The sequence below is a fragment of the Gadus macrocephalus genome, chromosome 23, assembly GCF_031168955.1.
Source record: "Gadus macrocephalus chromosome 23, ASM3116895v1".
NCBI classification, from domain to species: Eukaryota; Metazoa; Chordata; class Actinopteri; order Gadiformes; family Gadidae; genus Gadus; species Gadus macrocephalus.
The window spans coordinates 6617146-6630446 of NC_082404.1; the positions used below are offsets into that span (position 1 = coordinate 6617146).

Below are 13301 nucleotides of genomic sequence, written 5' to 3' on the forward strand. Positions count from 1 at the left end.
CGTACTCTCCAAAATACAATACCAACAAACCCTCGTTTAAAAGCATCCATGGTGGTTTAATTACGCCCCAAATTTAACTTAGCAACCACTCACAGACACACAAGCACACACACACACAGGCACGGACACACACACACACACACACAGAGGCACATGCACCCACACACACACACACACACACACACACACACACACACACACACACACACACACACACACACACACACACACACACACACACACACACACACACACACACACACACACACACACACACACACAACCTCCTGCCACAGAGATGTATATTTGGAGTGGCGTTGCTAAACACAAACAAACCACACAATCACAATAAACAACATCTTGTTCTTCCACTGTCCCCTCCTCGGGTTGTCTGGGCGATCGACATTGGGGAAACCCCAGGGGGAGAGAGAGAGAAAAAGGCGGAGGTGGGGGATGGCTAGGTGTGGTCCCACAGCTGGTGACATCACCACAAATACCCTTCAGACCATATGAATGCAGACAGAGAGAGAGGGAGAGAGGAGAGTAGGGGGGGACGAGAGCAAGGCATGGAGACAGAGAGAGAGTAGGGGGGAAGGGGATAGAGAAGGGGGAGAGAGGGGACAAGAGAGGGGGAGAGGAGAAAACTGACAGATTGGGCGTGGTGCACGACAAGGGAAGAAAAGAACAGAAAACTGAGAAAAGAGTCGAGTCCAGAACTAAAGAGAAGAGGAGAGGTGAAGCGAGGGGAAATGTGAAGGGGAGTGGAGGTGAGGAGAGGAATGAGCAGAGTAAAGAAAGAGTAGAAGAGATGGATGGGGAAAGTAGGGGAGGAGAGGAAGGAGCAGAGGAAAACAGGAGGTGATGTAATACAGAAAAGAGTGGAGCGGACCAAATGCAGCTCCATCTTCTTGCGCTGTTTGTTCCTTCAAATATGCATGGGAAGTTACGCAATTACAGATTAGAGCCAATAGGCCGTCAAACTCTTACCCTGATGTCTGTACACACACACACACGTGCAGTCTTGCACGTTTGAACGCAACCTCTTACAGACACTCGCTTTCTATCTCTATATATAAAACGTGTTGAATTATAGAGCAGGGCTGGCACGTGGACAGGCCTGTCATTCTTTAACGGAAGCCCACCATAACTGTGGTACACTCGGTAAGAACACTACTATTTCTGCAGTTTTTCCCAGCTGGAAAATGAAGAAAAAAGGACACAGCCAAAGAAGGCCAATGGGATACAGTGCCAGCGTGGTACAAATGTAAAAAGAGAGAGGATTTGAAAGGATGATAGACTTGACTTGCTTGTAGCAAAAGCCGCTAGCCGGTTGCAGCAAGGAAAGAAACGGGACAAAACGAGATGACAGTTCAACATATTTTCCTGTGTGTAGGTGATGTTTCCATCCCATTCTCTACTTAGGGCGCTGTTATACTCCTACCAATTTTACAACTAACCCAACACTGACTCAAAGAGAGATCACAGCCTCAGCCACCACTGAGAAGCAAACCCACCGTTGAAGAGATAAGTATACTGTGTCATGTCTGCCAAGATGTGCCCACCCCACGCTGTTGGCCTTCATTAAACCAGACCTCAGTGTGTTGCTGCAGAGGGGTGAGGCTGATAGGCTAGCTAGCTGCTGGACGCACATATGGCCTGAAAGGCTGCCTGTAGGCTGGCCCATGTGCACGTGTGAGTGCAGTTGTTTGGATGTATGTGTGGGTGTTTGTTTAGATGTGAACTGCATTTCTCCAGGGCTGGCTTTCTCTGTGGGGTGTCTGTGTGTCTCTCTCGCCCTAAGCCTTGCCCCTTTCTCTCTCTCTCTCACCATCTCTCTCTCTCTCTCTCTCTCTCTCTCTCTCTCTCTCTCTCTCTCTCTCTCTCTCTCTCTCTCTCTCTCTCTCTCTCTCTCTCTCTCTCTCTCTCTCTCTCTCTCTCTCTCTCTCTCTCTCTCTCTCTCTCTCTCTCTCTCTCTCTCTCTCTCTCTCTCTCTCTCTCTCTCTCTCTCTCTCTCTCTCACTCACTCTCTCTGACCACAGGCTATTTCTCGCTGGTATTACGCACACTCCTTCCCTCCATCGTAGGAAAGTATGGCTTCACCGTCCGCCCCAGCCCAGAGGTTCAGTCAATGAGATACTTTATTCCAACAGGGCACCGCACCGGAAATGGAAAAGCCTATATTTATGTACGTTTTTATTACGTTTGAATGTGAAATATGAATTGCTGTGGGTGTTCTTTTTAGACGGCGAGGGGACGAGACTGGCAGCTCTGAAAATATAAGGGCTGGCTCTTTTGGCAGTTGGAATACATTGAAAATTTAAATCTTACGAGTGTGGTAAAAGTTCACTACTGTGCTTTGTACAAATCGGCCCAACGCTGTGATATTGCATAATTAAATGATGCTTAAAGCTAAAACCTTTGGATTTTTATGGTTATAATGATGACAGTAAAGTAATCTCATGATCTGATCTTGAACATGTGAATAGTCAAATATAAGAGTTAACATAAATTTAACAATACAGAAAACACTTTGACCTGGACACAAGCTTAAATATACCTACATCACCGCAAAGCACTGCCTATCACCTCATCAGCCCATCAGCCATATCTCTCTCTCTCACAGAATCCAATGTAACTCTACCGACAAACTCTGATACTGCCTCTCTGTCCATTAGGACATAGTAAATATAAAACTAGATACTCAACCGGAACTTACAATACAGCTGAAGCATCTGTGTTATTTCAATCTGCTCTCTCTGTATGTTATAATGTCGAATCCTGCTAGACACATATCATGTTAATTATGCATGGAACGTTTTCATAATCGTTCCATTAGACTTTAAGTCGTTGTGTCTTGCATTTCTCGTCAGGATTGTTCGAGCATTATGCACCGACAATACAAAGGTTGGGATCCATCGCCATAGAACACAAAGGTTCCTTCAGTCAGGAACCAATCTTACCTTAGAACAAACACAGGTTGACTATAGAACCAACAATACCCTAGAAAACACACAGGTTGACTATAGAACCAACCTTATCCTTGAAAACACACAGGTTCCTTCAGTCAGAGAACCAACTTTACCCTAGAACACACACAGGTTGACGATAGAACCAACCTTACCCTAGAAAACACACACAGGTTGGTTATAGAACCAACCTTACCCTAGAACACACACACAGGTTGGTTATAGAACCAATCTTACCCTAGAACAAACACAGGTTCCTACAGTCAGAGAACCAACCTTACCCTAGAACACACACAGGTTGGTTATAGAACCAACCTTACCCTAGAACACACACAGGTTGCCAATAGAAACAAGCTTATCCTAGAACCCACTCCCTCAGAGAAGTCAGAGAACCAACCTTTCCCTAGAACACCTAGTTCCCCCTCTCAAGGCTCCACCTTTACCTTAGAACACACACAGTTCCTCCTGGAGGCATCGCGCAGCCGTGCCCAGGACATGCACCTGACGGGGCCGCTGACACCCAGCTCCACGTCCCCCCAGTAGGCCCGGGCCAGCAGCTGGAACCACAGGCAGTAGGGCTCCACCAGACAGCCGTCCACGCCGGCCAGCCGGGCCCAGGGACAGCTGCTCCCGGGGGACGCGGGCGGGGACGGGGACTGCCGGCCCACCACGGTGCCTTCCCGGGTCTCCGCGAGGTCTGGGTCGTCCGTTACCGGCGCAGGCTTAGGGCCCGGCGTCGGACCGCTCCTCTGGGCCAGCATGTCATCGCCCGGGCCAGGGGCCCGGCGGTGGAAGATAGATGAGAAGGGCCGACGCTAAGCAGAGATGCGGTCCCAGAGATGGCCACCACTTCATAAAGGATTCACCGCTGAATTCCTTGTCTGGGATTGAGAGAGTTTATCTTTATCTCAATGAAATAAACAATCCACCGTTTCTCTGTTTGGCTTTACTCTCTTCACCTTCCGATTACCACAAAATGTTCCGATCCGCAGCAGGTGTCCGTTTCCGATCATCCACTTTCCTTCCCCGTCTCCCTGCCTGTCTTCCTCCCTCCTGCCGTCTTTCTTCCATCCCCTCCGATTCCGTTGCCTTCAGTTCCGTTCCGTTCGGTTTCATTCCCAATCCAACTGCAATCGCGTTCCGTTTCCGATCCGTCCTATGACACCCTAACCCCCCCCGTTAGCCCCGTACGCTACGTCCCGTTCCCGATCCCGCACATTCCGTTCCCCTTCCGCCGCTCTGCCGCTCCTGAGGCTCTGCTCTACTCCGCTCCGTTCTGCTGATGTGTTCCCTTCTATTCCATTGCGTCAGGTTCTACGGCGCTGTGTTGTGTTGCGTTGGCAGCGGGTCGTGCGGCTCCTCCAGCCATCAGGCGCAGACATGGTGTTTCCACTGAGAGCGCCTCAGAGTTACAACACAGAGCCGTGCCGGGAGTGCGGGCTGGCCCCGGCCAAAGAGACACACCCACATGCGCTCGCTCCCTCACACATTCTCCCTCTCTCTCTCTCTCTCTCTCCCTCTCTCCCTCTCTCCCTCCCACTCATGTGCATCCTCTCTCCCTCCTCCGCTGTCATACACATTCCCCCTCACACACACACACACACACACAGTCAGTCTCTCTCACATATACACCCCCCCCCCTTCTCTCATACACAATCTTCTATTTTCTTTGTCAGACACACACACACGTATGCATTTCCTCTCCATGTCCCTATCGTACCCTCTCTCTCTTCTTTATCTCTTCCTCTCTCGCCCACTAAAAATTCTAGTAGCTGTGCAAGGCATCACACGCAGTTAATGTGTGTGCACCCTTGGATGTGCGCACGTGCGTGTGTCTGTGCATGTGCGTGCATGTGTGTGTGTGTGTGTGTGTGTGAGCCTGGCAGTGGAACAGGTTGCGGGGCCAGCTGGGTCTGGGTCTTCACAGTGTGAGGAGGAAGCAGTGAAATACTTCTGATGCTGATAAAGACGAGTATGTGGACTTCCGGGCTGCACACACACACACCCTGTAGTCCACATGAAGGTAACAGAAGTCTGTCGTCTAATGTAGTAGTTAAGTTTTGTAACTTGTTTATGCAGTGCAGTGTAGTGTTAATGCAGCCCAGTATCGTGCAAAGGTTGTAGAGTCTAGAGTAAAGTGGTGTAAATGATTAGCATTATGCATCCTATATTAATGTCATGTTAATATCCAGTCTACTTCAATGTTATGGTATTCACTATATCCAGAAATGGACACCTCGATTTGGTCCAATATGCAATGTTATGAAGGCGTCCAATATGGCAAACAATCAGACTGTAACCCCCCAAAAACAAACAGCGAGGGGCTCGACCCTCCTCACAACTCATCTGTGTCCATCAGCGGTCGGCCCGCACGCGCGCGTGTCAGGACGAATTCCTCAAACCTTAAACACTCTCCTCTATTTTAACTCCATTTAACACCAGGAGAGAGAGAGAGAGAGAGAGAGAGAGAGAGAGAGAGAGAGAGAGAGAGAGAGAGAGAGAGAGAGAGAGCTGGGCGAGTGAGGAGAAACCCAGGAGGAAGCCAGGGCGAGGAATGTTCCCTCTCCACATGAAGTTATGAGCATCTTGTTACCACATTCGCTCCGCCGCCCCGATATAGCGCGCGGCATTCCATATGGAAAAAGACGGGGGCCGGAATAGCTCAGCGCGTCCATCTCCGACATTTATGCTATGCGCGTCAAAAGGCCGCGGCCGGCCTGGCCCTCACAAGGGGACGCTCTGTGTTCGAGGCCCAAGACGGGAGACGTCCACGGACAGCTCTCCATGTTGAATGGCTTCTAAAATTAAAGGCAGACTCTATGGGGTTTTCCATATTGTTCTGGCTCCTCTGATTATTCCCATGTGAGACGATGATGACAAAAGGATGGACTGTGTGTGGTGATGTGTGTCGAAGGAGCGAGGACACTGGTCGTACTCAGTCTGATACACGCAGCTGGCTGTTCTCGAGGAAGCTGTTTGATGATGTTAAGAGACGGGATTCAGTTATTGAGAATTAGTTAGTACGTTTTTGTTACGGGACACAACGCCGTGTTAAAATAGTTTTGTTAACACGGGCATAACTAATTCATTGAAGTTTTTGTCAAGCCGTAAAGCGCTGCGTTAATCACAGGCATTGGTGTCCATCTCTCTTGGCTTGACCAACAAGTGTGTCAACAATCTCTTGTTAGAGGTGATACGCTAGTGTGTGGTGTGAGGATCTTAGTCACCTCAGCTGCCACAGATCGTACTGTTATACTCAATATGTTTATCAGTATTCATTGGAATAACGATAACGATAATCATAAGAAAACGATAATACTTAACCAATAATCCGAAAATTATTCATCCTTAGAGAATAATTTTCTCTAAGAATGGACTCGTGATGAAAAATGATCAAACTGCTCTCTGCCCGCGTGCCCCAGCTGGTGGTCCTCGTGGATCCACACATAAACACACTGCAGGGCCTAACACCCAGCCAGGGCTGCCTGGGACAGGGCACAGGGCACTGAGAAGGGGGAGGTTAAGAGGGCTGGCACGGGGCGGCCAGACACGGCCATGGTCGGTGAACCAATGGCGTATTAGTGGTGCGCTATAGCTTAACCAGCACCAAGAACAGGAAGTGGAAGTCTGGGGTGTGGGATGTAAGGAATGAAAAATAGACAAAGATCAATGGATGGAGAGATGGATGGATGGATGATGGATTTTGGAGGGATGAGTACAGTAAGTCTCTGTTCAACCCAGAATTCCAGTCAGAAAGTATTTTGTGACCAACATTCACAGTGTTGTTTCAGATGTTTACATTGCAATGGAAACCAGGCTGTCTAGTCCGGTCCCAGCCGCCCCACGCTCTTATTTTGAAGAGCCTGTAGGTTTTATTAGTTGATTAACTCTGGATCTGATTTGTATAACAATGTGAAAGGGGCCCTGTATGTGCAGCACTGTGGGTCACCGGAGTTCAGGAGAGAAAGAAGTTCTTTCTCTCTTTCTTCTGGAACTCCAGAAGGAACAGAAAGAATGAGGAAGGAACGAAGGAGAGGAAGAAAGGAAGGACGGAAAGAAAGTTTCTTAGGATGTGATGTGCTGTTGTGAGCAAGCAGTTATGTGTGTGTGTGTGTGTGTGTGTGTGTGTGTGTGTGTGTGTGTGTGTGTGTGTGTGTGTGTGTGTGTGTGTGTGTGTGTGTGTGTGTGTGTGTGTGTGTGTGTGTGTGTGTGTGTGCGCGCGTACATGTGTGTGCGTGTGTGTGGGAGTGCAAGAGCAGAAAGAAAAGAGAGAAAGTCTTGCGTCGGGGGGATTAGGGGTCTTTTCAGGCCCACCGCTGGGTGTCGGGGGGGGGGGGGGGGGGTATCTGGACCGTGTGCATGTGGGCCCGTGAGGTCCAGCTTACTGTAACAAAGGACCGGCTAATGAAGGCCCCGCAACAGCCTGTCGCCAACCCTGCCCACAATACGCCACCTTAAAGCCCCTCCGTCCACCACCCTGATGGGGGCGGGGACCACCCTCCACACCCCCCCACCGTGGAGTACCCTGGTCCGGACAGCAGGTGGCTCGGATGTAGACCAGGCTCAGGGTGGAAGGATTTGGCTCCAATTAATCACTTTGGATGCGTCTGGACGGGGGAAATGGCAGCGAGGGGCCGGGCTGATCCGGTGGTTAGGGGGTTGGGGTCTCAGCCAACGGGCTCGGGGGTTCAGTCCTCAATCTTTGAGCGAGCGGCCCTCTGACTCCGACCGGCGTCTGCATGACTCCACATCTGCATCATTGGAAGTCACTTTGGATAAAAGAGGATGCTACATGACGTCGTTGGTTGGTTTGGAAGTATTTTGCTCTTCCTCTGCCAATGCTGGGAGAGAGTGATATGGGAACAGGAACTGTGAGAATTTAGTCAGTGTTTCGTTTATTTTTGTAAGGAGGAGGATAAGGAAAAAAAGCCTGCTTTTAATTTGTTTGCAGTGTAGTCCAACAGCAGGTTAGTCTTACCTCCAGTCTAATCACGTCCAAGAACTTCGGATGCAAGTTATTGGAAAACAGCTCTGAAAATATTTCATTTCTCGGCACGGGTGTTCAGTCTGGGGTCCGCAGAGAACAGTAGAAGCTATTGTACACGACAAGAGTCTGTCATGCACTTCTTCCCAAAGCTGTTGTGCAAACTGTAGGAAATACCAAGTATGTCCTCAATGATATATGGTTAAGCCAAATTATATGCAATTGAAAGTATCATTTTACCAGTAAAAAAGTAAAAAGACACATTCTTTGTGAGTTCTCATGGCAAAGAAAACACTTGAGGTTTACAAAACAAGCAGTGAGTGTTTGTGAGCTGTGAATATCACAGAAAGTTGTGTTTTATCGAGAGTTATTAAAGCCTAGCTCCGCAAAACTAACCTCAAAACAACTGGACTGACTTTTGGAGACCAACCATGCACAGATTGCACCGTGTGTAAGACTGTCTCCCTTGCCAGGCAAGAAAAAGTTAGCAATGCGAAGTGACCCAAGAAAACGTAAACTCAGGCCACAGATTACCGAGCGATGCAAGCATTTTGAAAGAGCCTGAAAGATCGCTAGAGCCTCCGCAGTTCACTGGGCGTCAGGCAGAGCCAGGAGAAAGGGGGATTTCCTCCAAGACAGCACTGCCTCTCATGCTGCTGTTGCTGCTCACCCTAGGAGCACAAAGGGGGAGGATGGAGGGCCGGAGGGGTGGAGGGCTGCACCAGTAACAGCAGCGACGAGGGGCTGAATAGAAGGGGATACGCAATGAGGAAAATAACCTGGAGCAACAGAAATACAGATCCAAGGGTTTTTTTATGTGTAGTATCAAATACAACACATCAAATTAGGGAAAAGAGAGAATTTTGAATATGCACTTTTAATTGTGTGATCTCTCCCTGGCTTTCTTACTCCCCCCTCTCTCTTCCTTTACTTCAACCTTTTAAATTAAGAGACTGGATCGATGTAAAATGCTTTTATGAAGCATATCACTATCATCTACTACACTATCATAGACATTATGATACTTTATTCCCATTGACATCGAGTCATTAGCATCTTATCCACAGCGATTTACGGGTAAGTCTGACTACAATCAAAGCAACTACTAGTATTGCTGCAGACACAAACTGCTGCATTCAGGTTTCTAAAGGCCTCTATAATTCTAGCTCTGTGTGCAACACTTAGTTGTAGTCAGCAATAGCGATTGCTGAAGCAATAGCAGTGGTTAGTCATCCGATTGAAACCATACTGCTAAACATAATCTCAAACGGAGGCAGTTACATCAAATACACACAAACATCATTTATCTTATGCTTTTTGTGCAAAAATGCAGTGCAATGGTTCAAACATACACCTGCGATGTGTAGCAACACAAACCAGTGATGGAATCACTCAGACACTGTAACACATTCAGGAGGTCGGACCAACAGGTCGTGGCTATTGGAGAGGATCCCATATCATGGCTGTACAGTTGGACGGTTTTGATCGCAAATGCTATGAAAAAATTATTGTGTGCGAAGAGAAATATGAATCAACTCAAACCTGTGGCAAGTGGGTTACGCTGGAATCATGTCTGTTAAAATAGGCGGAAATACACTTTTCTTGTCCCGACAAATACCTACCCCTTATTAGAGCAATGCTTAGAGGAAAAGTATTTTTAAAGCGTCTTCTGTTCGTTCAAACTACAGAATGCTTTCTTGTGATCACGTTAACCGAGAACTGCTACGAACAGCTAGCATAGAAGCTAAAATATAAGGACCTTTTCAGACATCCACCATAATTAAAAAAATATTTAAAAGCAAGGTACTTTTCGGTAGTTAATAAAGTTACTTCAAACAGCCGATGATGACAACCGAGAAAGTCAACAAAGACAACGAGTCATCGTCGCCACAGCATCTAACTTTAATCCATTGTCATTTGCTTGCAGCTTTTGTGATCCGATTCTGATCCAGATCAGAACAGAGGTCTGACTTCAACACTCGACACTTGAATGCAAACTATGGGCCGGATATGTGTTCGGATTTCACTTTCCCGCTTAAAATTTCCCCAGTGAAAACGGCACTGGGTGACAAGAAGCATTTATATTACGTTTTGGAGCAGGATAAATCATTAAAAGATAAGCATAGTGCAGCGCGCGGTCGGCCATGTGATTGGACAACTGACATTCAATGAGTACCAGTGAACCATACAGTCTCATGTTGTATGTCATCGCGTGGGTTTAGGCACTTCCATCGACAACGTGGTAAACTCCCACGAGCAGCAACTAGAGAGGGTGTGGGGCGCTGTAAACACGCCCAGATAACTGTCGATAAGCAATACTGGACATTATTTCTAATCAAGCAGTGAATTACAAAGTACCCTGTCCTAAACAATAGCCTTACCAAACACTATATTACTGGAGACGCTCATTGAAGACCGGACACCCGTGAATAAACCTGTTAGGCAGCATAACTCATCAAAGTCTATGCGTGCTCCTGAAATCCTTAGCTTGCTAGCACCAGTGCTACCCCCTAACAAAGCAAGCGTACAGCCCTGCATACGGAGGACACCTAACTGTTTCCGTCCTTTACAGACATGGAGCAGCACGGCGGTTTTCCACAGCGGCTGAAAGAGGTCTTTTAGCCCAGGAATCCTCTGTGTCCGTTAGCCGCCCGTCGGTAAAGCTGTGTAGCCTCGCTGTAAGCAGACCTCAAAATGTAAGGCTGCGCTTTGACAGAGCTGCTGTTAAGTGGTCCAATTTTGTGTGAGGAGGGGATGTCTACACCTACCTGACTACGGTGGAAATACACTGAAGAGTTGTGTCGCTCACATCCGTGGTACAGTGGTCAAACAGCCAGATCAGATATCCCCTTTTACCAAGTCTGTCTTCAGACATGGTTAGACATGAATGGGTGTCTCTCAGTAAGGGGATTTAGAAAACAACAGACCATATTAGAACAAAAGCAAAAATAATGCGTTGCCTCTCTCGCTTCCCAAGCTCTGATCAACATCATACTTTGGTACCCCACTGGGTATTCCACTATTGTTGTTTTTGTTACAACTGAACTTGTTAATGTTGCTGTTAGTGTTTACTGTCTAGATAGACCCGTTCCAAACACGCACATGAGCAACACCACACAATGAATCCGGATGTCCCTTCAGGGATCAATAAAGTTTTATCATATCTCCTCTTCCAAGCTATCAGCTGCTGTCTCGTGTCTCGTAGTATTTTTCAATGCATGTTGGAAATATGCAAGACATCTATCAGCTTCCAGGAGAGCGGCTCTTCAGGCCTATAAATACTCTCTAAACACGTGTTGGAATATTAAATATTCATCTTGATACGAGGCTCTTCACTTTACGGTGTCTGGCACATGTGCTTGTAAAAGGCCATAGCGATATCAGTAGCGGTATCCATAGCGCTAGCAACAGAAATAGCAGCAATGGTAATAGCAATAGAAAAAAAAATAAATAATGAGAAAAGGCATTGATGCAAAATACAGCCCTCATAAATGCAAAGCTGAGCAATCCCAAGCACCCGCCATCAACCAGGTTTCACAACAGGCCTTTACAACGCTGTTCCCATGCAGCCTCCACACAATGTGTATGTATTTATTCTGTATTTTCCATCCATAGTGTTGATTGATGTGTCTGTGAGTGTGTGTGTGCATGTGCAGGCAGCCTCCCCTGTGCGGGCGTCGTACCGGCAGTCACATGAGGACCGCGTTGAGTCCTCAGTATTCCAACGACCAGAGGCCCCCCTTGTGTTCAACGTGTGTGTGTTTGTTGTGCTCGCTTACGTCCTATCAGGGCCCATGCCCACATCATATGCATATTCTGTCTGTTTTCTTTTCCCCCTCAGCTGCTAGTGGTTTAGGGGGCGGCGGGCGTGTGTGGTGTGTGCAGCGCTGGACAGTGAAAGCTTGAAGTCTGTCCGCCGGTGGTGATGTAGTCGTGTTGTTGTAAAAACGCGTCGGACCGGGTCGTAACAGCTCTGGTATGGGAAGAGATCTGGTATCGCTTACGGAGCGAGGGAGGGCCCGCTCGGACATCAGCCAGCAGCGTTGAGGCAGACCCAGGACACGCCCTTTGACACAACCACGCCGCGCATGAGCATGTGCGTGTGCTTAGCACACGGAGCGCACACACGGCATTGCTAACAGGCATGCATATAAAACATTAACGTCGGTCCACACACACACACACAAAAGCGTGACCCGGGGCGAAGGAGGGTTGTTAATGACACGGTTAACAGCGGCTTGAGACCTGTGAAACCATCATGGGAGAAGGGCGTTGACAGGATGGATGGAAATGGAGAGATATGGAGATAAGGAGAGAGATAAACAGATGGATACGTAGAGAGATTGAGAGAGAGAGAGAGAGAGAGGAGAGAGAGAGAGAGAGAGAGAGAGAGAGAGAGAGAGAGAGAGAGAGAGAGAGAGAGAGGCAGAGAGCTGGATAGAGTTGGACAAAGATAGAGGCATGGCGATGGGTAGTGAGATATTTGTTACATTTTAAACTGGTTTAGCAAAGTAAATGTTTATTTTCCATGACAATAAAGGTGTTTTGAATTTAATTGATAGGATTAGCGGAATACAAATAGACAAAGAGAAAAAGAGAGGGAGAGAGAGAGAGAGAGAGAGAGAGAGAGAGAGAGAGAGAGAGAGAGCGAGAGAGCGAGAGAGAGAGAGTGATGAGAGAGAGAGAGAGAGAGAGAGGAGAGAGAGAGAGAGAGAGAGAGAGAGAGACACACATTAGACAGAGGAAATATGGAGTCCAAAGAGAGAGAAAGGGGAAAATAGGAATGAGACACAGATGAAGAAGGAGGGGTAGAGGGAGCTGAGGGACAGTGCAGCAATGAAGAGCCAGAAAGAGAGAGTGACAGACAAAGTAACAAGGTTGTTTTGGACTCTGTGAGTCATGGAGCGCAAATTAATGTAATAACATCAATGTAGGAGTCTGATATGCTCAGGGACACCTGGGCTACAGCTTCAGCTGGACACATGATGAGATGTCTCTCTCTCCCACTCTTCCTCTCTCCCTCCCTCTCTCTTTCTCACTCCCCGCAACCGTGGGTGGCTCCTTGTCTCTTAACTGACTCACGGACAACGACACGCGCGCAATGACATCACTCCCCTCCAGGAGGTCTTTCACCCGTAGAAGTTACATTTTTTTAAACATAAAAATGCTATCAAAATCTCGGAAACATCTCGGTAATTAGATTCTTGTTCTGGTGTGGTGTTGTTTCCCTTGTCAAGCACGTTGTATTGCAGTGCTGCATAAATACCAGCAGCAGTAAAAGTAACGTTTGATTGATGGACGGTTAGCTACTGTGAGCATCTGACACACCACCACAGCCAAGTCTTCATGTG

General features: G+C 47.7%; 1 protein-coding gene across 2 annotated transcripts in view; it reads right to left on the minus strand.

The window, feature by feature from the left end:
- LOC132452161 (rho GTPase-activating protein 21) overlaps positions 1 to 4528 on the minus strand; it is a 48316-nt gene extending 43788 nt beyond the window's left edge. Inside the window, exon 1 of one of the 2 annotated variants that reach the window (XM_060044592.1) lies at positions 3410 to 4528. In XM_060044592.1, coding sequence (XP_059900575.1) covers positions 3410 to 3727 — 318 coding nt within the window. In that variant the 5' untranslated portion in view covers positions 3728 to 4528. The remainder of the gene's footprint in view (positions 1 to 3409) is intronic. The other variant, XM_060044591.1, reaches the window with a different exon arrangement.
- Between the last annotated feature and the right edge of the window lie 8773 nt (positions 4529 to 13301).